We start from the raw sequence: 24,059 nt of genomic DNA on the forward strand, positions 1-24,059 counted from the left end.
GCAGGGTGAAAAAACCTCAGAGATGGGTCAATCCACCAGGAGAGCGCAGGACGAGGAACAATTTTTACCAATGGTAGACTCCAATGAGATACCTGACCCCACAGACGATGGTTCTCTTACTTCTGCACCAGAAACTATCCCTATTTTTAATCTTTCGAACCATAACCTGCATAACACCGAACTAGAACTCCTTAAGAAAGGACTTTCATTTGTCCCCACAATTTGACCTAATTTCATGGACTTGCAAACAGAACTGCTAAGATTCTTCAGGTTAGTCCGTTTAAAAGCCTTCTTCCAACTCCATCCATCACCCATCATCCATTCTAGCACCCCCTTTCGTCCTCCTTCTACATTCCTGCCCTCAGCCAGTATGGTTCCATCTGAAATATTGACTTTTGAAAAACTAGTTCAGAATGACCTTCAAGTACTAGAGAAGAAGAAAATGTTCATTCCTTATAATATCTCTCGTCAAGAGAAGGATGCTGTCAGCACTCTCAAAAACAATCCCCTAGTAGTAATAAAAAGTGCAGACAAGGGTGGCGGGATTGTGCTCCAGAATATTGACTCCTACAAAAGTGAGATCCTACAACAACTAGTCAATACAGACCACTACCAAAGACTAGCCAGGAACCCCACAAAGGACATCCAAGATACCATACATAGAATCACCTCTGAGGCTTGCACTGAGGGCTATTTGAGTAAGAAGGAGTTTAATTTCCTTAATGTAAAATCTCCACGCTTACCAGTTATATATACTCTCCCAAAAGTGCACAAAAGCATTAATAATCCTCCGGGTAGACCAATTGTTTCCGCCTGCGGTTCAGTCTTAGAACCATTAGGCGCATTTGTTGATTTCTTCATAAAAGATTTTGTACCAGGAACCATCTGCTATGTTAGAGACACTATGTCCATGGTGAATCTAGTTGAACACTACCCTTATGACCCACCAAGTTAGCACATTATGCACACTTGACGTAGAGTCGCTATATACGAATATCCCTCAGACGGCGGCTCTACTGGTCATCCAGAAAACACTTGACTTACGCCCTCGGCCACACAAAATTCCGACTCTCTTTATTCTCCAACTTTTGGAGTTGTGTTTGACAAAAAATTTCTTTATATTTGAAAATGTCTTTTACCAACAGATAAGGGGACGTCAATGGGCGCTATTTTTGCTCCGAATCTGGCGATTCTCTTTATGGACTCAATTGAGACCAGCGCTATTCTGTCAAACACCAACCCATTCCACTCAGGTATTGGGCTGTGGCGGCGATATATTGATGACATTTTTCTTATTTGGAACCTGGACATCAACACGCTACACCAATTTCTGCACTGGCTGGATAATAATTGCTTTGACTTGCATTTCACACTCTCACATGATAAAGCACAGATCGCATTCCTGGACCTTATGATCTACCACAAAGAAGGAGAGTTGCTCACACGCCTCTTTAGGAAACCAACGGAGCATAACACGCTCCTACGGTATGATAGCAATCATCCCAGAGCTTTGAAAGATTCTCTGCCATATTCGCAATTCTTGCGGATAAGATGCAATTGCTCATGCAAATCAGACTACTTCAGGGAAGCCAGCACTCTGTCTAATAAACCCAAGCAGAGGGGGTACCCTAGGAGGCTAGTTAAAAATGCAGCCAAAAGGGCATGGTACTGCCCCAGAGAGGTCCTATTGACACCGAAGGTACGTGAGAAATCAGAAAGAATAGCCTGTGTCACTACCTTTTCGCCTGTATCACACAAAATCAGGAAATCTATTCTCAAGCATTGGCCCACGACCAATGCAGGACCAATCCACTTAGAGAGACCCATCTTCGCTTTCCGTAAGAGCAAGAATCTGAAAGATCATCTTGTTAGAGCAACACTACCTGCCCCTGCTATAAGAGCAACTATTGAAGCAAATTGGAATCTCCCCCCCCTTGCTAGGTCATGTGAAATGTGGTGGATGCAATGTCTGTGGATACACAATTGAGACACGCAATTTCGATCACAATGGTGTCACTGTTGAATTAAAATCTTTCTCCAACTGTAATTCACATAATGTAATTTACACGATATTGTGCCTTTGTCCTAAAATGTACGTGGGACAAACCACTCAGAAAGCAAAGACATGCATCTGCCAACACACTACCTTTTCGCCTGTATCACACAAAATCAGGAAATCTATTCTCAAGCATTGGCCCACGACCAATGCAGGACCAATCCATGGTCCATGTTGAATCTAGTTGAACACTACCCTTATGACCCCCAAGTTAGCACATTATGCACACTATGCCCTATCTCGCTTCTCCCTTGGGCCACGAAAATAGCGGAGGCCCATGTGAATGCCACTCTTACAGACCATCTTGGTAGGCTTAACATTCTCGACCCTACCCAGAACGGGTTCCGTGCGGGTCACAGCACGGAGACGGCCCTTCTCTCGATGGTCGAGCATCTGCGTTCCGTGCTGGATTCCGGTCGGACGGCAGCACTATTGTTATTAGATCTCAGTGCCGCCTTCGACACGGTCTCGCACGGGATTCTGATTCGGCGTCTTGAGGAGGTGGGCGTTTCTGGCTCCGCCTTGCACTGGTTTCGATCCTTCCTTACGGATAGGTCATTCCAGGTGGCGATCCCGCCCGGTAAGTCGTCATCCTACCTGTTAGACCAGGGAGTCCCACAGGGGTCATCACTGAGTCCCACCCTTTTCAATCAGTATGTGAGACCGTTGGCTGCGGTCGTCAAGCGGTGGGGCCTGACCATGGTCTCTTACGCAGATGACACGCAGCTGGCGGTTGCACTGAGTGGGGACTCAGACCTGGAGGCTCCCAGGTTCTGTGATGGTCTGCGGAAGTGGCTAACTGGATGAATTCCAACTGTCTCCAGTTAAACACCAAGAAGACGGAGATTATGGTGGTTGGTAAACAGGTGGCTTTGTGGGGTGACAAATGGTGGCCTTCGGAGTTGGGTGTGACTCCCCTCCCAGCGGAAGAGATAAAAAACCTGGGGGTGTGGCTTGATCCTTCTCTGAGTTTCATCTGCCATACCAAGAAGGTGGCGGCTGCTTGCTATGGCATCATCAGAGGACTTCGACCCATCCTCAAATTCTTTGATGCACCCACAAGACAGCTGGTGGTCCAGGCATCAGTGCTGTCCAGGCTGGACTATGCCAGCTCCCTATTGGCGGGGGTTAACCAGTCAGAATTTCTGCGGCTCCAGCGGGTTCAAAACGCTGCGGCCCGACTGGTGACAGGTCTGCCTAGGCGGTGCTCGGTGTCCAATGCCCTGCGCTCTCTCCACTGGCTCCCTGTGCAGCAGAGGATTAGATTCAAGGTTCTCTGCCTTGCATTTAAAATCCTCAAGGGTACTTCCCCATAAATCTTGGAGAAACTGCTGATCCCCTATGTCCCCTCTCGCACTCTTAGATCGCTAGGCCAGAACTTAGCAGTGGTCCCGCGTTTTAAGTTGAGCAGAATTGGTGGCCGCTCCTTTCGAGTCCTGGCAGCGAGCTGGTGGAATTCTCTCCCTCCACAAATCCGGGCCATCGATGAGCTCCTTCAGTTTAGACGGGCTATCAAGACCTTTTTATTTGTTTAGCTCATCTGTTGTGTCTCTTCTCCTTTCTGCCCGCTTTTAATGCTGTGTTGTGTTTACCTTCTCAAAGCGCCAGGACGCCCCTTTGCTGGGGCAGCTGTGCGCGGTACAAATAAAATTAACATAACATAACATAACATAACTTGACATAGAGTCGCTATATACGAATATCCCTCAGACGGCGGCTCTACTGGTCATCCAGAAAACACTTGACTTACGCCCTCGGCCACACAAAATTCCGACTCTCTTTATTCTCCAACTTTTGGAGTTGTGTTTGACAAAAAATGTCTTTATATTTGAAAATGTCTTTTGCCAACAGATAAAGGGGACGTCAATGGGCGCTATTTTTGCTCCGAATCTGGCGATTCTCTTTATAGACTCAATTGAGACCAGCGCTATTCTGTCAAACACCAACCCATTCCACTCAGGTATTGGGCTGTGGCGGCGATATATTGATGACATTTTTCTTATTTGGAACCTGGACATCAACACGCTACACCAATTTCTGCACTGGCTGGATAATAATTGCTTTGACTTGCATTTCACACTCTCACATGATAGAGCACAGATCGCATTCCTGGACCTTATGATCTACCACAAAGAAGGCGAGTTGCTCACACGCCTCTTTAGGAAACCAACGGAGCATAACACGCTCCTACGGTATGATAGCAATCATCCCAGAGCTTTGAAAGATTCTCTGCCATATTCACAATTCTTGCGGATAAGAGGCAATTGCTCATGCAAATCAGACTACTTCAGGGAAGCCAGCACTCTGTCTAATAAACTCAAGCAGAGGGGGTACCCTAGGAGGCTAGTTAAAAATGCAGCCAAAAGGGCATGGTACTGCCCCAGAGAGGTCCTATTGACACCGAAGGTACGTGAGAAATCAGAAAGAATAGCCTGTGTCACTACCTTTTCGCCTGTATCACACAAAATCAGGAAATCTATTCTCAAGCATTGGCCCACGACCAATGCAGGACCAATCCACTTAGAGAGACCCATCTTCGCTTTCCGTAAGAGCAAGAATCTGAAAGATCATCTTGTTAGAGCAACACTACCTGCCCCTGCTATAAGAGCAACTATTGAAGCAAATTGGAATCTCCCCCCCTTGCTAGGTCATGTGAAATGTGGTGGATGCAATGTCTGTGGATACACAATTGAGACACGCAATTTCGATCACAATGGTGTCACTGTTGAATTAAAATCTTTCTCCAACTGTAATTCACATAATGTAATTTACACAATATTGTGCCCTTGTCCTAAAATGTACGTGGGACAAACCACTCAGAAAGCAAAGACATGCATCTGCCAACACAGGAGTCGTATTAGATGCAGGACTCCCAACGCACCTTTGGTTGAACACTTTACAGAAAAGAACCACACAGAGGACGATATCTGATGGACAATTCTCAAGGTCATCAAATTGCCACAGAGAGGTGGTAACTTGGCCCAACTATTGAATCGGGAAGAACTGAAGAGCATCATTCAATTTGATACCATACGGACAGGTCTCAATAAGAGTGAGGACTGGACTACTCTATTGTAGTTATAAACCAAGAGATGAACTGAAATGGACTACATGTATGTAGCACTTGAACTGTAGTCGTGCTGTTGGTAAATTACGAAATCGTATTCTCATGGATATGCAATTTTACAAATGTATTCCATTTATAATGTCACTAATATTTTCCACTCACTTGCGCCGTTTTTTCAAATTCACTTATCACGTGCTATCCACGCGCCGCCTTTTATATCTACTTATCCGGTCACTGATCACTTTCCCAATATGTCCACCACTTGCGCCGGCCTTTTTTTAAAACTCACTTACCAGATCACTGGGCACCTTTCCAAAATGTCCGCCACGGTCTAGTACCACAAACCAGCACGTGACAAAGGCGAGTCACATGACCGCGCTGTTTAGATTTATCATCATGGCCGCCGTGCAGCCCTTCAGGCCAACACACGGCGAGTGCACTCCGTTGGATCGCCACGGACCCCGCCTTCTTATCCTGACAATGTTCAGCTAAATCGGTAAGCCTCATAGTTCTAGGCTACAATCGCTACTGCCCTTGTGCCTCCATGGCTCCACTTTACAACCGAGTAACCTTCTTTACTCCCCTTGTTCACAGCGGGAACTTCCAACCCGGAAACCGCCCGGAAAAAACAGATAATCTCGAAACCGAGTATACAAACCGTGATTGCATAGCGGTATGTTCCAACTACGACACTGTCACCTTTAGTTGCATGGTTAATATTCCCCTAAACCAATTAACACCCTTCCTTCCGTCCTTGTAGCGTAACTGTGATCTCCAAGGTTTCGCGCTTACAGGACACCCTGACCATCGATAAGAATCATTCCAACTAGCCGTCTCTTACCAGAGGTAAACCTCCAGACGTTAATTCCACTGGGTAGCCTTAGTTCACCCCATTAACGATACCCCCTTCTATGTGCCTGTAATAGGGTAACCACATAGTGTTCCACCGCTCCGCTGGTAATACTTTCTTAAACACGGCCTTCACGAATAGGACCTTAGCCATACCGCATGTTCCCTCGTACCTGCGCAATTCACTAGAAGTGGCACCAGAATCACGACACTGTCACCTTTAGTTGCATGGTTAATATTCCTCGAAATTAACACCCTTCCTTCCGTCCTTGTAGCATAACTGTGATCGCCAAGGTTTCGCGCTTACAGGACACCCTGACCATCAACAAAAATTATTCCAACTAGCCGTCTCCCACCAGAGATAAACCTCCAGACGTCACTTCCACTGAGAAGCCGTTGTTCACCCCAGTAACGATATTGGTCTTACCCCATTCTATGTGCCTGTAATAGGTGAACCACATAGTGTTCCACCGCTCCGCTGGGAATAGTTTCTTAAGCACGATCTTCACGAATAGGACCAGAGTCACACCGCATGTTCCCTCGCACCTGCGCAATTTATTAGAAGTGGCACCAGAATCACAAACCCACAGGTTCACTGCGATTCCGAATATTGTAACTGTGTAAAAACGACAAAAATGCTGACTTTCTCAAAACCTTATTTTCTGCTAAAAAAGAAACTCTTGTTCTTTTTCCCTGTTTTCTCCTAAACAGGCTTATCATTTAACTCAGGCAATATTATTCTTAGTCCTGAAGATGATCCTCATGTATTAGAGCAATGGATCGAAACGTCGTCGACTGTCATAAGTAGACATGCATGCAAACCATTGTGTAATATTGTGTATGTTCTACCCTGGTATCACACTGGACGTATGGATATAATAAGTGTCCAGGCTGCTCACTTCTCCTTGCCTGTAAAAACTTTTCCTTCTCTATTTCTCCATATCAATCTGTCCTCACTTCTGAATACGGTACAGGATTTTGCCCTACCTTCAATGTTTATATTCACGTTCTATTGTGTTATCTCATTACAATAAATCCCTGGTCCGGCTTGACAGGAGAACTATATTGTTACCAGTGTGTTCTATATATTGTAAGTATTTACATTTGCTGAAATTGCTCAGGACCTTTGTTTCTTTAAATAATCAAGAAAATCGCCAACATGCAGCTGACCCGCCACCTCTAGGACAACACCATCCTAGACCCATCCCAGTCCGGATTCAGACGCAACCACAGCACCGAGACTGCCCTCATCGCCGAACACAGACGACATCAGGCGCCAGCTAGACAACGGCGAAACTTCAGCCCTCATCCTCCTGGACCTGTCAGCAGCCTTCGACATGGTCTGCCATCGCACACTAAGAACACGCCTCCAAGAAGCGGGTATCCAGAAGAAGGCCCTGGACTGGACCACGTCCTTCCTCTCCGGCAGAACCCAGAGAGTCCGCCTCCCGCCCTTCCTCGTCCCCCAGCCCGACCCTGTTCAACGTCTACATGGCCCTCCTCGCACAAGTGGCCCTCCAACATGACCTGAACATCATCTCCTACGCCGACGACACCCAGCTCATCCTCTCCCTCACTAAGGACCCACACACCGCCAGAACCAACCTCCACGAAGGGATGAAGGCCGTTGCCGAGTGGATGAGGAGCAGCTGCCTGAAACTGAACTCCGACAAGATGGAGGTCCTCATCCTAGGCCCTACCCTCTCTGCGTAGGACAACTCCTGGTGGCCGACCACACTGGGAGCAGCTCCAACACACATGGACCACGCATGCAACCTAGGGTTCATCCTCGACTCCTCCCTCTCCATGTCGAAGCAGGTCAACGCCGTCGACTCCTCCTGCTACAACACCCTCCGCATGCTTCGCAGGATCTACAAATGGATCCCGACCAAAACCAGAAGAACGGTAACCCAAGCCCTCGTCAGCAGTAGGCTGGACTACGGCAACACACTCTACACAGGAATCCCGGCCAAGCACCTGCGTCGACTACAACGCATCCAGAACGCCTCAGCCCGACTGATCCTCAACGTCCACAAAGCACTGCACAACACCGGACCGGCCTACCTGAATGACAGAATCAACTTCTACACCCCCTCCCGACAGCTCCGCTCCGCCAGCCTCGCCCTCGCCGCCGTCCCGTGCATCCAACAAACGGCCTCTGGCGGCAGATCCTTCTCCTTCCTCGCCGCCAAGATCTGGAACACCCTCCCCACCCATCTACAGCAGACCCAAGACTTGCTCACCTTCAGAAGGCTCCTCCAGACCTGGCTCTCCCCCCCCTGCGCCTTGAGACCCTCACGGGTAAGTAGCGTACTTTATAAGTTCACTGATTGATTGATTGATTGACTGATTGATTGAGGGTGCTCTATTGGGCCCCTCGCTCCACAGGGCCGGTCTGGTGGCTTGGGACCTGTGTTTGACCTCATGGTCACAGGTTCAAATCCCGGTGGGTCCACTCAGCCTTTCATCCTTCTGAGGTCGATAAAAGGAGTAATATGGTGTTGGGTAACAATCTACATCTGTTATTCAGCGCCAAGATTCCCAAGAGTCAACATGGCTTACAAAATACACGTTACCTCATGCCACTGCATCTGCTGCGCAATTGATTGTTACGCACCTTTGTAATTAATTGAAGCTTTTATTCGATATGCAAGATATCTTGAAAGCGTACACAAAATACAGCATTTACAAAACTAGAAAAAAAAATTTTAAGAAGCAATATTGAATGTACATTTAAGAAAGATAAAAAGACATGTGATGCCAGAATAAGTTAGTTAAAAAGGAATTAAACCGCTATTGACAATCTCTTGCAACGAATCAACCAGAAATGCTTTAAAAATTTGGCTATACCACAAACAATGGGAGGGGAAGTGTCCGTCATTAGGATGCGAAGGGCTACCAGATAACTACGCGTACCCATATTGCAACAAAGGGGTTTGAGCCAAAAACTCCTGGGTTTAGCATAGTCCGGACATTCAAACAGGATATGCGGTATAGACTCTATCCTAGTGGTACAACGGGCACAAAAGGGGGACTTGTGGGCACCTGATTTCCACTTTGACACCAGGGCCCCTACTGGAAGGGAGCCCACTCTGAATTTGAAGTATAGTGCTCGATCAGCTGGAAGGGTAATTAGGTCCAGGTAAGGTTCGTAAACTGCTACATCTTTTATTGTTAAAAAGGCAGCTGTAGATTTACAATGACTAGAATTTATAACTAACTGATCCGCAACCCAATTCCAGTATAATCTTTTCAGAACATCTTTTGGTGGAACCGTTCTTGATGACCAACAGTCCCCCAGCCCAAGTTCCTCCAAAAGCTTTTTGGTGTCTCTCAACCACTTAATCTTCGCCCAACCGCCCAGGCTCATTATCTCAGCCAACCCTTCAGCGTATGATTTTAGCTCTTCGCCCCTCCAAATACGTGCCCATAGAAGGAGTGGACGAAGCCGGGCTTGGTCTTTGATTTTCTTACAACCTGTGTCCAACAGCACAGGCACTGTTGGAGTGCTCGGAGGGAGGGCGATTAAAGATTTCAAAAGCTTGCTTTCTGCTGTCGCCAGGGAATCCAGGCAGCAATGCCCCCACAGCTCTGCCCCATACAAGGCTGATGTTACTCCCTTAGCCTTGTAAATGTCAATTACTGGGGCAAGCGACCTACTCGGTGATGCCCGGAATTCCCTCAGAAGGGCACCTCCTACTCTCTTGTGGTTCAAGACCATCTTGGCAATGTGAGGTGACCAGTTCATGCTATCCGTAATCCGTATTCCAAGATAATCAAATTCGGATACTTTCTCCAAGGGAACAGAGTTGAGAATAGGTGGGCGGCCCAGTTTCCTTGGAGGGTTTAGAATTAAAAACTTAGTTTTATCCACGTTGATTACCAAGCCCCTTGAAACGCAAAAGTTCTGGAAACGGGTTAGCAACTTCTGGAGGCCTTGCGGAGTCTTAGAAATCAAGAGCGTATCGTCCGCAAAAAGTAAGGTTGGAATCCGCACTCCCCCGAGACAAGGAGCGTCGGCTGGTTCTTGCTGGAGATATTCCACCACCCCATTAACATATAGTGAAAAGAGGGTGGGCGCTAGGACGCATCCCTGTCTCACACCCCTAGACACTGGAATTTTCTCAGTTAGCTCTCCATTTCTCCCCCAGCGAACCTGAGCAAAGGTATGGGCGTGAAGGCTAATAAGGAGGGACAAGATGTAGGGAGGCAATCCCAACCCATAAAGCACCCTCCATAACTCCTCCCGAGGAACTAGGTCAAAGGCAGTCCTCAGATCTATAAAGGCCAAGTATAGACTGCCCTTGCCTAGCTCCACCACCTTCCAGCCAAGGAGTGCTAGCCTAAACACCTGCTCTATCGTCCCTGTTCCTACCCGGAACCCTGCCTGGAAGTCTGATAGTATTTTGTTTTCCTCCACCCAATGAAGAATCCTACCAAGTATAGCTTTACCTGCTATCTTTTGGGTGGAGTCAATAAGGCTTATGGGCCGGTAGTTCCCCGGAATTTCTCTAGATCCTTTTTTGTAAATAGGGACCACCACCGCCCCTTTCCAGGAATCGGGCACTGGCCCCCCCTTCATAATATCATTGAGGAGTGCTGCAATAACCCTTCCCCAGGCCACTGGATATGCCTGCATGAGATCCCCCGGTAAGCCATCTGGGCCTGCTGCCTTCCGGGGGGCTACCCACCCAATTACCTTTTCAATCTCTAGAGCTGAAAAGAGATTGTAGCCGTGAGGTTCAGATACTCGTGGGGGGAGCACCCTGACATTTAGTGCCCCATCCGCCGGGAGGTATAAAGCCCCAAAATGTTTTACCCAGCTTTGTGGGGGGATATTACAGGGTCTCATAACTTCGTCGGGCCTATTCCGGGAGCCTACAGGGTTCCAAAAACCCCTTGAGTCTTTACTTTTGCTGGCAACAAGTAGGTCCTCCCAAAATTTCTCTTCCCACTCCTTCTTAGCAGATTTAAGGGATCTATTATAAGCCTTCCTTGCTTCCAATATATCAGGGTGGGATTTGAATTTCACTGCCTCTACAAGTCTTGATTTGTGTACCCTACATATTTGTGTGTACCAACCGTTACCTTGCTTTACACCTCCTTTCTTCCCTACCTTGCTCGAGGGGATGGTAAACACATTTGTCAGAGCCTCTGTTAGGGAGACAAAGACCCCGCAAGCCCTACCCACCCCTTCCGGGAGGGACCCCAGGTTTAACAGTGCCTGATCTAAAAGGGTTGATATTTCTCCAACCCTTTCCTCCGAGAGGACCAATTTAGCCCATTTTAGACGCCTTCCACAGAGTGAGACCACCGACTCATCAAGGGGAGCTAATGTGGGGTTAGTGGGACCCTTCTTAGAAAAACACCACCACTGGACCATGGTCAAGGAAAGTGGATTGTGATCGCTTTCGACCCTCGGGACCACAACCATGTCCCTCACCTGGCTCCACAGACATATATCTAATAAGATATAGTCGATTCTAGAAGTGTGTCCTGGTCTATTATAGGTATGAGCCCCCCCCCCTATCTGAGTTTGTCCTCCCATTCACTGCCCTTAGATTTAATTCGATACTCAGGGTGTATAACTGTAACGCCACCTCTGACCATCTCCTAATGGGTGGAATCTCCAGGGCTGGGATCCCTATCTTAGCGTCCTCCTCATCCTGGTCTAAGGCAACATCCGAGCCCAAAGGCTCGAACGTACAATTCATGTCTCCCGCGACCAGGGTACACAACTTATGTAAAGTTGTACTAAGAAGACTCTCCAGAAGAGATAATATAGTGGACTTCCTCCCGCCCTTAGTCCCTCTGGCGTACACGTTATAAATATTCAATATTGTACGGCCCCTGGAATCTCTTAGAATAATATTTTGAATATCTGGACAGCCTGTCTGAGACTCCTCTATTCTGCAGTCTAGGGAAGCTGCCACCCATATGAGCAGGCCACCCAAAGGGCGTCCTCTCCCTGATTCCGAGATTAGTGCAGGCACAAAATAGGAGGAGAATCCCACCCTATGTATCGGCTCCAAACTCCAGGTCTCCTGGAAGATGCATATGGCATGCTCATCAACCAAAGCATTCCAGTCTGGGAGGGCCAACTTTCTCGCGATCCCTGCGACATTCCAGCTGAAAACCTTAAAAACACGGTCCGTCACAGCTGATGTGTCGCTGACCTCGAGAACACTCCTGTCCACAGGCCTCACAGGGGGAACAGGCAAATTACAGTCCAAAGAAATGGGCAGAGGGTCTACCAACCCACTGTCGCCTGTACTTATAGGTGAAACTATTCGAGGTGGTGGTGCTGTCATTAAACCTGTTCTATTGCCAGTTACCATGTCAGAAACTACAATTTCCCTCGTATCACCCCCCTCCAGTCAACAACTCCCTGGCCCCCACAGGGGGTTCAACCCGTTGTACCCAAGACCCCCAACCCAACATAGGTCCCGGTTTTGGCCTAAGCCAGATGTGCTAGGGCCCGCCCAGGGTGACATAACAATTGGCCTGGGGTAAAAAAAGGTTAGATCCACTAATTTAACCCCTACCACATCCATATTTTTTATAGGGCCACAGATGGAGCTCACCACTCTGGGATCTTGGAAGTTTATTATTACACAATCCCCCTCCTGTGTTTTTTTTCCTTGTCCTACCCACCCAACTCTGCGAACACTTAGAATTAGCCCATCCACACAACTCGGGATTGGCTTGTTTAACTTTAGCCAGTGGATACACTTATTCTTGAGAGCCTGGTGATTCTCCAACTGGTATTCCTTCAGTGGGGGAACATTTACTAGTACAGCAACAAAAGGATGACAATCTAGTGGGAGATTTATGGGGGGGGTCCTCCGTGGGAATTTGCGGGGGGCCACTGTGGTAGCAACTGGGGCTGCAGGTTGAGGGGCAGTTTTGGCGACCATCTCTGTCGCTGCTGCCTTGCCTTTGTCTTGTGTACCAGAGGCTTGGCTATTCTTTACCGTCCCTCTACTTGTCGGGGGCTGCAATTGGGGTGTTAGTTTTGGTGTACTTTTGGCAACCTCAGAAGATGTTTCCATTCCCTTGTGTTGGGGCCCTCCTTTTGTTGGGGGAGGAATTACAGGTACTGGTACTTGCACTTTGCTAGTATCTACTTTATTTGCCCTAGTTGGAGGATTAGAATCCGCCTGTAGTGGCAAGGAAGCTACTGGGGGCACACTCCCCTTTAGTCCCATGGCCTGGTTCTCACTCACTCTTTTATGCTGTTTAATTGTAGATTTAAGTGAGAAAAAGCCGTCGAGGGTAGATTGCTCTAGTTTATCTATTCTAGCCCCCAAACCCTTAACCTGGGTCAACAGGGGCATCAAGAGACTGTTTACCCTCTCCATAATGCTGTCAATAATCTTGGGGTCAATAAATGTGGAGACATTAACAGCACTACTACTAGGGGACGAACAATTATTATTACCCGTGGGTGTGTCCACAGAGCCCCCCTCCACCACTGCCTTGTCCTCTGGGACCGACCCCTTTACGTCCTTCCCGCCCTGCCCAAGAGGCTTCCTCGGTCGCTTGTAGAGCGCGGCCTGTCTCACCAGCCTACCCTTACTAGAGCTGGCTGCCCTTTTATTTTTGGCCCTTTTACTCTGCCCACTCGAGTCATACACAGATGGCACCCCAGCTAGGTTTACTTTTTTGGGAACAGGTGGAGTTGGCAATAATATTTGAGTTGTGCCTATGTTTGGGGGTGCAGCTGAATGCGATATACTTGCGCCACCCTCTTCCACAACGCCACTAGGTAGAAGCGCAACCAGATGTTCCAACCTTTCTATGTTTGTCCCTATTTCTACCATCTGGGGGGAATCTACAGAGCCATCCGGGACATCAGGGGGAACAGATTGGACCCGCTCACAGGCCGGTGACAAGGCCTGGGCTACAGCCCCCAGTGAGGAGCGTCTAGAAGGGAGATACACCTCAGAGAGACGGCCTTCAAACATAGCGATCTCCTTATCAATGACCGCCGCCACTCTGGTTATAAAACGGTCCATGGTTCCAATCACTGGGCTCCCAACAGCACCTCCCCTTTCGCCCTCGCTCCTAAGTAATTTACCAGAACGGGTTGACATGGTAAGAGGTACGCCTTTAGGGAATGACACGCAACCCACCAGGGCTGGATGAAAAAGACGTGGCCCAGCCCAGCCTCTGTCTGCCCCTGACTGCCACAGACTGCCCGCCCTTTGCTCGGGCTTCGCTCGCGTCCCGCTTAGCGCCCTGCACGTTGGTAATAAGGGACGTTGCAGGCGGGTGGGCGTGTCTGTCAGGGGGCGCGGCCGTGCACACCTGTGCAGAGCAGGGACTCCTGGTCTTACGAGTCCCTGCTGGCGCGCTCCCTCTGACTGCTCTCAATGGATCTTCCTCCTCCGGGCGTCCGCTTGCAAACAGCTGAGACCTGCCCCTCACCGACTGCTGCGCAGCGGCACCCGCGGAGCGGGTGCTGCAAGTCGTGAACACAGGAGCAGCAGCGCGGTAGATCCCGGACCGGGCAAGAGCAGCTCCTCCAGCAACCAGGTGAAGTTCGTGGCGGCGTGTGTGAACCGGCAGGCAGCACCTCCCTCCACAAGGTTTAGCGGCGGTTCAGGGTGTCCGCACCTTTGTAGTTAAAATAGATTAACAGGGACACCCAGCACATCCTGTAGCTTGGCCCAATCCCCATTTGTAGCCTGCATGAGTTTTTTAATGACTAACTTCTTTAGAGCACTGAATAAAACTGCTAATACTCCCTAAAGTTGCAGTTTGGGACGAATGTTAGAGCATGTTTCAAGCAGTTTGTGTATATTAGGCATTTTAACCAAATGTATTCTCCCTAGCAGGGCCACTGGGAGTTGTTGATTGAAGCCATCAGTCTAATAGCTTCCTTCAATACTGGAACAAAATAATGTCGTTTTTGTTGGTAAATTGATAGCTACTGTGATCTCTACTTGTGCTATTGATTACTTTTGGTATTGTGGAAGGCATATTTTACTACAATATATTCGTTTTGGTAGTACTTAATTTATTATCAAAAATCTTGTGAAAATCTAAGGTTAATCAAATGCTCCACAGTAGTCCTAACATTGCAGGTGGGCACCGCCAGATCATATAGTTTAACCTAATGTATTGATCATGCATGGAAATTTTGGGAATTGCTAGAGTAGCGCTATGCTTAATATATGAAGGCTTGATGTAAATGGCAAATAGTGCAGATGACAAAATGCATCCTTGTTATGCTCTTGTATCATTTATCATTTCTGGGTGGCTTGCTGACCAATCAAAAACAGACTCCCAGATGTCTGCACCATTGCTTTGATCTTTAAATGCCAGGGCCTAACTTCAACTGTTTTAATAAATCCCACAGACAAATGCTTTGCATTTGTTAGTCTGGTTTTATATAGCGCTGACATGACCATTGGGCTTCAGAGCACTTCACACAACCGATGATACAAGACTATCTTAAATAGAAAATTCAAAATAAAAAGAAACATGATAAATAGGTCACAGGTTGTAAGATGCACGACAATGGTGATTGTAAGTGAAAATATCATAAACCAGCAAAGTATCAATTATCGAGAGACAGTATAAACAAGATGAATATTACAGTATGTGAGCATCATATGCAGCACGAGTTTCATAAGGGATTGGAGAGATTAAAAAAGAGATTAAAAAACAGAGGAAGCTTTTGCTGGAATAGTGAGGACGAATGTAGCTGGGAAAAGAAGAGGGTTAGAAATCAACAGTAAGATGGAAGGGGCGTAAGGAGGCAAGCTGGGCTGATAAAAGGATTTCTTTTTTAAAAAACTGCCAGTAGGTTACTGGAGAAGAGAAGCAGTATCAGTTTGTGCTTGAAGGTCAGTAGTGAGACAGTGGTGCAAGGCTAGGAGGGAATTTTAGACTCCTGTAACACTGCCAGAAAGAGATTGTACCATTGTATGTCACTTCTTTAAAGTGGTGACTCTAGAATAACAGTTTCTGTATTATGTAGGGTCTGGAATCCATCAGATACTTTTAGGTTCGCCATTAATAGCAATTTTCCTGGTTCCTTATTATGTGTTATCACAAAATCAATTGCGTAAATATGTCATATGTAAGTGTGGATAACTAATGTTAATGGCTCAGAATACAAGTTTTATAAAGCCTTCATTTTCTGCAATACTGGGGGGCTCAGAGGCATGAGGCATATTAGCTGGATACTACAAATCTCTAACCCTTTTTTGTGGTCCTTCTGTAAGACTGAAAGGAAAGGGCCTTAGTCATGTTCTCCAGATGCTCCCTTCTACTCCATCGTACTCAAAGTGGCACGAAGAGAAGTGGTACACAGAAACAGTAGACCAGGGTAAGCTATGTTACGTGAAAATGAACTAACCATAAAAAAGAAATACACAATGATGATATCCAACCGAGGAAAATTGAACATTAATATTTTTTATGAAGAAATCCATAAAAAGAACACTGAAAAAAACTATATTGTTTACATGTTAAAAAAAATATATGAGATATGACAATAAAAGGGATATATATGAGCGTTCGGAAATGGTTAAGTAAGAGGGGTAGGCTTGAAACTGGGATTAGGGTTAGTGTTCGGAAATGGTAAGTAGAAGGGATAGAGTTATGAGTGAAGTTATAGATTTGGTTAGGATTTGAGTTTTGATAAAGGTTTAAAGGAAGTGTAAAGGTTGAGTGAATGGGCTATGGTTAAGTTTATTATTATTATTAATATTATTATTAAATTAGTTTTGTAACACGCGCAGCTACCCAAAAAGGGTTTCCCGGCGCCTAGCACACAAATTGCTAGAAAAGGAGCAATCAAGAACTATTTGCTACTAAAAGAGCCAAGTTATAAGATTTCTTCAAAAGCTGAGATAGGACGGATCATTCTTCAAGGACACAGGACGGATCATTCTTCAAGGACACCGGAAGAGAATTCCAGATTTTGAGGCCAAGACAAGAAAAGGAATGGCCACCCATTCGTGCAAGTTTAAATCTGGGAATCACGAAGTCTCCATGGGCTGAAGAGCGCAGGGGACGAGAAGGAATGTAAGGATGGATGAGCTCTTGCAGATACGCTGGTGCCACACCTTGTTTGATTTTAAAGATGTAACACAGGGTTTTAGATTTAATTCTTTGATCAATTTGAAGCCAGTGAAGGTCACGTAAATACGGCGAGATTGAAGCCTGTCTAGGAACTTGACAAAGAAGGCGTACTGCAGAGTTCTGAACTACTTGTAGCTTTCTTAGTACCATTTGGCAGCTACCGAGATAGAGAATATTGCCGTAATCGAGGCGAGAGGTGATGAGTACCTGGACTATCGTGCGTTGGGTTGAGGCAGGAAGCATCCAAATGATCTTACGAAGCCACCTCAAGATCGTAAAACAGATGGCAGCAACACTCGCCACCTGTTGTCTCATAGAGAGACCATCATCAATAATGATGCCCAGATTGAAGGAGATGGGTAAGGGTTAGGAATAAATTGATGTAATATTGCCCGCCGAATATGAATTTAGACAATCATCATTATAGTTCTTCATTGTGTTGTCATCTTTGTTGCATATCTCAATTTATGGTGAATCGAATGTGTATGGAATTTTATAACTCGTAGAACTGTTACTATTTTTGTATGAACCTTACTATATAGGTGAATTTGATGAAGATGAACACAGAGCGAGGAAAAAATTGGTAGGGTAAAGAGAATGTACTAAGTAAGAGCTGCAGGGAAGGAAAATAGGGAGTGACTTTCCAAGGAAGTGGGATGGTGTGAGAATGAGTTGGAAAGTCTGCAAAAGAAATAAAGGGAGGCGAGGTGGCATGGTATGCTGATAACCGCACCCGCCCTGAACAGGAAAGAGCAATTGCAGACACTATACCGGATTTATGTCTTATTAACAATATAGATGCAAACAAAATGAATTTCTTGTTCTCCTTCCTCATTTTAAGACAATATTTGTTGAAGGTGGCACTAAAGTAACATGAGGAAGTGTAAAGGGCGATAATGTAATCTTTTTCCACTGTGAGCGATGAGGGCGCAGTCTGCACCAGCAGTCAAAAGGGCTTAGAATAACTTTAGAGAGTGGCACAATCATAGCACAAGCACAAATACACCAGTGGCGACCAAGTATGGTATGTGGCAGGATCCTCTAACCTTTTCTGTATTAAGTGCTCCTTAGGTTCGATGAAAATTATCCTGAACTACTAACAATATTAACATGATGACATACACCAGGGTGGCCACTATTGTGGTCTTATCACATGTAGTCACTAAATCAACAATTATCAAAGTCATTAGTAACTCGGGACTATTTTCACTGATATGAAATAGTTCACATTATAGAAAAGGATCAAGACTCCTGGTCTAGCTCTAATAATGTTGGTAGCTCAGATGGATTTTCACTGAACATACATAGCTCTTATTACCACCTCCGACAAGATTACATTAGTAGTTACCATATACCAGATTACAAGCGGTGATCATTTCAGTGCATCAGGCAGGGTTGCCGGCAGTTATGTAAAAAATGCATTGTCAATGCGGAATGCCTCTACGTGGGTAATACATAAAAGCCATACTTGACAGCCCCTGGTATCAAGTTAATAATCTTAGTAGTAAGTCTCCTCAAAGCCACACCATTTATCGCTCAAATATCCAGCCTAAATATAGTTTGATAATTCAACCATTTTTCTGCAAACATCAACTTAAGAGCTCTGAGAATACACACATTTTCATCTCAAATACACATTTTTCAATTTTGGTAGACATGTTAATTGTGCCCAGCAAAAACTTTTAATTTAAGATTGCACACAGGAGAGCTACTCATGGGTAGCCAGAGAGCTACCAGTAGCTCATGAGCTACTCGTTGGAGAAGCCTGGTCTATAGTGTTGGAGAAGGGAATCCAGCAGACTAAATGAGGTTTGTGGCCTGATCTGCTGTTACTGTATAGGGACCAGTAATCCTGTGAAACATTAAATTTGTCACTGATTCTCTCCTTCCATCATCTATAGCTTCTGCTTGTGCCACAGACTCTGATGGACAAAAATTCCCATTCAACTTTACACTTTCTACAGAGATGGTGCAGCACACCACTGGGAGCCCTACAAATACCATATCGTCATTTCACCTAAAGAAGTGTTTTGTCTTTTCACACATGAATACCGCAACCTCCACGCTACAATTCTTCTGGAAACTGGTTCTCTTCCGCAATCCTCCATTTAACAAATTTACCACTCTGCAGCCTCTGCTGAATCAAAATCTTTGAGAAGTCCCCCTCCCACAAACCTCCAATGGGGGATCTTTAATTTTGCAGTTAATTTCCGTATTGCTTTCCAGGACCCTTTTTATGGGATGTGAATGAGGGTCTGGCAATTTCGGTGAAAACTTATGGAAAGTTCACAGAATGGCTGAGAGAGATGACTGAATGGACACATGCAGAGGAATATCACATACATAAAGCACACACAGATCAAAAATCTTGCTGATATCTTGCTGGCTTGTTGGGTGATGCGCTCCGAGCTGTTAGGACCCCCTTACCCCCCCCACCCCACCCCCCGGATGCCCTACCCACCCAGAGCCAGATTGTGAAATAGATTTAGGGAACACGATATTCAATTTACAGTGGGAAACCATGAAAGCTTAAAATGTTATCAATGCTATGGAGAATGAACCATTATTTCACCCTGAGTAATATATGCCTCAGTGTATGATGTTTGATAATACACGGGGAAAGGAATTGAGCCTTTGGATTTGGGTGGAGGGACTTCGACTGTTATCGACATTCGCCACAATATCCAGAAAAGTTCTCCCAGTATGTCACTAGTGTTTTGTTTTTTTGTACAAAGGCCAATAAAAACTTACACAAAAATAACAAGTCAGAGAATCTTATCAGGTTTGGGGAAGAGAGACCAAAGCCCTATTAGAAGGTACTCAAGAAAGGAGAACTTGGACATGCGAGTAATCATAGTGTGAGAGTAAAAAAAGTTGAAAAAACGAATAAAAGTGTAAGTTAACTGTGTTTCAGCAGGAATGGAAAAAATGCATGAGTAACTAGGCCTGAGGGACTCTACCGGCAACTAATATCTACAATCCACATCCTGTGAGTGAGGAAATTGGCAGTGTGCCCATGAACCTCAGGCGTGAACGGTTGCAAGGAGATCACGTGGACTCTTTTTACCAAGTCATTTTTCCTGTACCCTGTTCAACAGCCTGGAGCTATTTGGCCAAGGATGATGAACCTCAGGAGGAGGCATGGACGAGGTCCCTGGATCCCTCCTTGAAACTGAGCTATCAGAACTGGATGCAAACAATTCCTTTGAGGTCAGAGAACTGATCCTCAGACCCTGTCGTTTCAATGATGTTGGGTCATCCTTAAAAATACACGTGAGAGGGCAGATGAGCGGCTTCATAGTTCGGAGTGATACCTTTCTGACCAAGCAATTGTCCTTTACTGACAATTGGAGAAGTGTGGCTCACTGGTTAGAGGAGGCAGACCTGGAAGCAGAGGTCAGCCCGGGACCAGGGTTCAATTCCCGGCTCGGCGGGGTCTTGAGTCCTAAAATGTCCATGGACTCGACAATTCTCGCTCCGGTGCCTACTCGATTCACGGGTTCACACTCTGCGACTCTGGGCAATAGCTTGCTTAATCTCCACAACGGCCCCTCGCGGCGGGATGCCTGGCTTTCACCTTGCGGATACCCTGCCGGGGTTATCTCACAGGGGAATACTCTGCGACTCTGGGCAATAGCTTGCTTAATCTCCACAACGGCCCCTCGCGGCGGGATGCCTGGCTTTCACCTTGCGGATACCCTGCCGGGGTTATCTCACAGGGGAATACCAGGACGGGTTCCCTAAGCAAGCGCTTAGAAACCGCTCTGTGATTTGCGCTATATAAATTCCTGTACATTTACATTTACTGAGGTTTGTGGGTGACATAGAACGTCAGGGGTCCTTCTTACTAGAGCGATACCGGGTAGATTGTAGGAAGCATTTGGCCAGTGCAACTAGCAGTCAAAGGAAGGGGCAACCTGGTGAAGGTCTCCAACAGAAAAACTACCTTACCGAAACCATGCACCCCTTGAGATCGAACAAGCAATGAAAGCAGGTACATGCAGGCCGGAGCGGATACACCAGGTGCAGTAGTTTGCAGGTGGGCACAACAGGAAGTGTCAAATGGGTATGAAGGGGAAAAGTTCATACAATGGTCAAGGGTAGAGTAGAGATCAGGTAGAAAGGGTGCAGTGACATAATGGGGATGTGGGTACACTGCGGATAGATGAACAAGAAAAAAGGACACAGGAGACTGGAGCACACCTGATTGGCTTCCCAGCTAGGCACTTTGCAAAAAAAGGGTCATTTTTCACTGTGAAAATGTGGTGTGTCCTGGTGGTAAGAAGAATATCCCTGCCCACCACCCCACCCAGCATAGCTTTAGGGAACCACGAGCAGGACCTCAGCAGACCACAGGCAATCGCTGCAGAAATAAAATATCTGTCATACAATTTATATCACCTGTCAAACTTAGTAAGTAGTAGATATACTACCCTGGGGCTTTAATATGAATTTGGGAGAATAAAATATTGGTACTCGACCATGAGCCGAGCGTGGCCCCTATATTGCACCCCAAACAGCCATGCGTAGTTTCCCAGATCCATGTGCTGCTCTAGTGCAGGTGTTTTCCTTTTCCTTTGAATTATGGGACTTGCAGTCTTCTTTACCGAAACAGGACTACAAGACCCAGAATTCAAAGGGAACAACCTTGACTAGAGCAACACATCACGCAGCTGTGTCGTCTCCTTGGTTCCCTGCTGTGATACGCACCTTTAAGCTGTAGTAGGTAACACATAATAGCTGTAGGAGGTCTACTAAATTAAGGAACGTTATACTCACAGCAGGCACGAGTACGCAAATTAAGCCTACCACTAGCTTCTCTGAAATTGGGTACACTCCCGAAGCAAGGACCTTTTAGATAAGGTTATCCGTGTCACTGGGGACCATTGTACTGAAGTCCAGTTTTCGATTTCATAAGCATATGAAATATGATGTTTTAGTCCCAGGCTTCTAGTAAGGGGAACCAGCGCTAGCATTCCCTGAATGCTTTGAATTGTTTTTAACTGTAATCCACGGACTGAGAATTGTCGACCACGATAACATGGAGTCATCTGTCTGATCTGTCTGATAAACTTAAGTTTACTCGGAGAGCGGAAGTGCAAAACATCACACCCACAAAACACAGAAAAGGAGAATGCAAAAGAAGCAATGTAGATAACAACAACTTTTCGGCTCGCAGAAGAGGAGATTTTACAATCGTAAATTTAATTGGGAGCGTTTAGTGCCAGGATTATTGGATGCCCTGTTTCATAATCTTTAACCCTCTTGAAATTAATTTTTTATTCCTGAGCGCCTTTGCTAATAATTCTATTCGGGTGCGTTAATTCACAGAAGCAGCCCCCGACTACAACTCCCACAATACGTTCTGTTTGAAGTTAAAACCACAGGCCTGAGTGTTTCTTAACTTGAACTGCGCCCTCATAACAACAGGTGGTTGGTTTTGCGTACGTGTAACTTCCACTGAAAAAGTCCGGGAGAGTTATATTAACATCGGTCTTGGAATATTTGGGCTAGAGTTAAAACTTTTCAGTGTATTATAAGAATTGTTTCAAAATGATTACATTTGCATTTGGAACGTGCTCTCATGAGGAAGGGCATAGCTTAGACAACAATTAGAAATACCATGATGAGAACATGACTTTAATAACTAAAATAAGTAGTTGATTCAGCGAGATGGTCCCACAACTGTTACGCACCACTGACAGAACATATTTTTAACCCAGCAAAGAGTTGCATTCTGGGATTAGTAGTTTGTTCTCTCGCTTCCGGCTAACAGCTGGACTTGCTGACGGTGTCCCACGTGAAGTGGACCCCTTCACAGCTGATCGATCACAAGCCTATTGCAGGAATCTCGCGCATGGACCAGGCACTTACTGTTCGGAGAAGCCCTCGCGGTGACTGAAGGACACATAGGTGGTGGGCACCAGCCCCGTGCCCGGCGGCCCCGTCACCCTGCTGACCAGCACGTAGTCCCCCTCGTGGGCGACGAGGTGCACCTGCTGGTCGGCGCTCACGGTCAGCTCCTCGTCGGTCCGGGCCTGGAAGTCGTACAGGACGGTGAAGACCCGTCTCTTGGGGCTGTCGACGGGCTCCGGGGGCGTGGGCGGCCGCGGCGGCGAGTTCAGCCATATCTGGTCCCACAGGCAGTCCAGAAAGTTCATATGTTTCCTCACAAAACTCTCCATGGCCGGGGGGGTGGGCGAGGCGCGCCCGAGGGCGCCTTCAGGGGCCCAGGGCAGGCTGTTCCCCGAGCGACTGGCACCGGGGTGGTGGGCATGGGGGTAATCGAGGCATCCTGGCCGGAGGTTTCCGAGAGTGTGCTTGGAATGCAAAGTGTGTGTTTCCTTTTCACTCAGTCAAGGTACGCTTTGATTTTATGTTCCAACTTCCGGGTTGGGAAACGAAACTAGCAGATCTAGTCAAACTTGTGTGACCTCACGGCACCTGTTTATTTATTTATTTATTTATTCATGCGTTTTTATACAGCGCGGATTTTACCCGAAGGTGTCAAGGCGCTCCACAAAAGGAACAGTAATGATACATGAGGAGAAGATTACAAGTGAACAAAGTACAACAGCAAACATTAAGTTACATGAGGCAAAAAAATACAATTGTGAGCAAACAAAATACAAGAGGTAGCAAACGGTACAATTATAGGAGGAAAAAAGTGACATCTGTGCAGGTTACTCAAATGTATACAAAGTACAAGTAGCGGTATAACGCTGCAATACATGGTAGACAATAAATGGTAGACCCCAGCATGCATTCTAATGACTTTATACAGTACTTAGTAACTGTATTTATGTCTGTTTCAACCTGCGCTTGCTTTGGCAAATGCGAGGATTGAGGCACTCTTGCACGACACCTTGTTAATAGCACGGATACTTGTATTTTAGTAATATATATGGTAACTGTCCACTCAATAGTAACCATAGAGGAATGGCAAGGGTGGAGAGATATGCCACACATCAGCAGAGGACTTTAACATAG

The 24,059-nt window shown here is 46.3% G+C and overlaps 1 protein-coding gene across 3 annotated transcripts in view; it reads right to left on the reverse strand.

The window, feature by feature from the left end:
• Positions 1-23,449, reverse strand: part of SRMS (src-related kinase lacking C-terminal regulatory tyrosine and N-terminal myristylation sites) — a 127,597-nt gene extending 104,148 nt beyond the window's left edge. For 2 of the 3 annotated variants that reach the window (XR_013598492.1, XM_078651645.1), the window contains exon 1: positions 22,944-23,449. Coding sequence is in view for 2 of the 3 variants with exons in the window: in XM_078651645.1 (XP_078507771.1) it covers positions 22,944-23,254 (311 nt within the window). In the remaining variant the exon portion in view is untranslated. The remainder of the gene's footprint in view (positions 1-22,943) is intronic. The other variant, XM_078651646.1, reaches the window with a different exon arrangement.
• Between the last annotated feature and the right edge of the window lie 610 nt (positions 23,450-24,059).

The sequence above is a fragment of the Lissotriton helveticus genome, chromosome 7 (assembly GCF_964261635.1).
Source record: "Lissotriton helveticus chromosome 7, aLisHel1.1, whole genome shotgun sequence".
NCBI classification, from domain to species: Eukaryota; Metazoa; Chordata; class Amphibia; order Caudata; family Salamandridae; genus Lissotriton; species Lissotriton helveticus.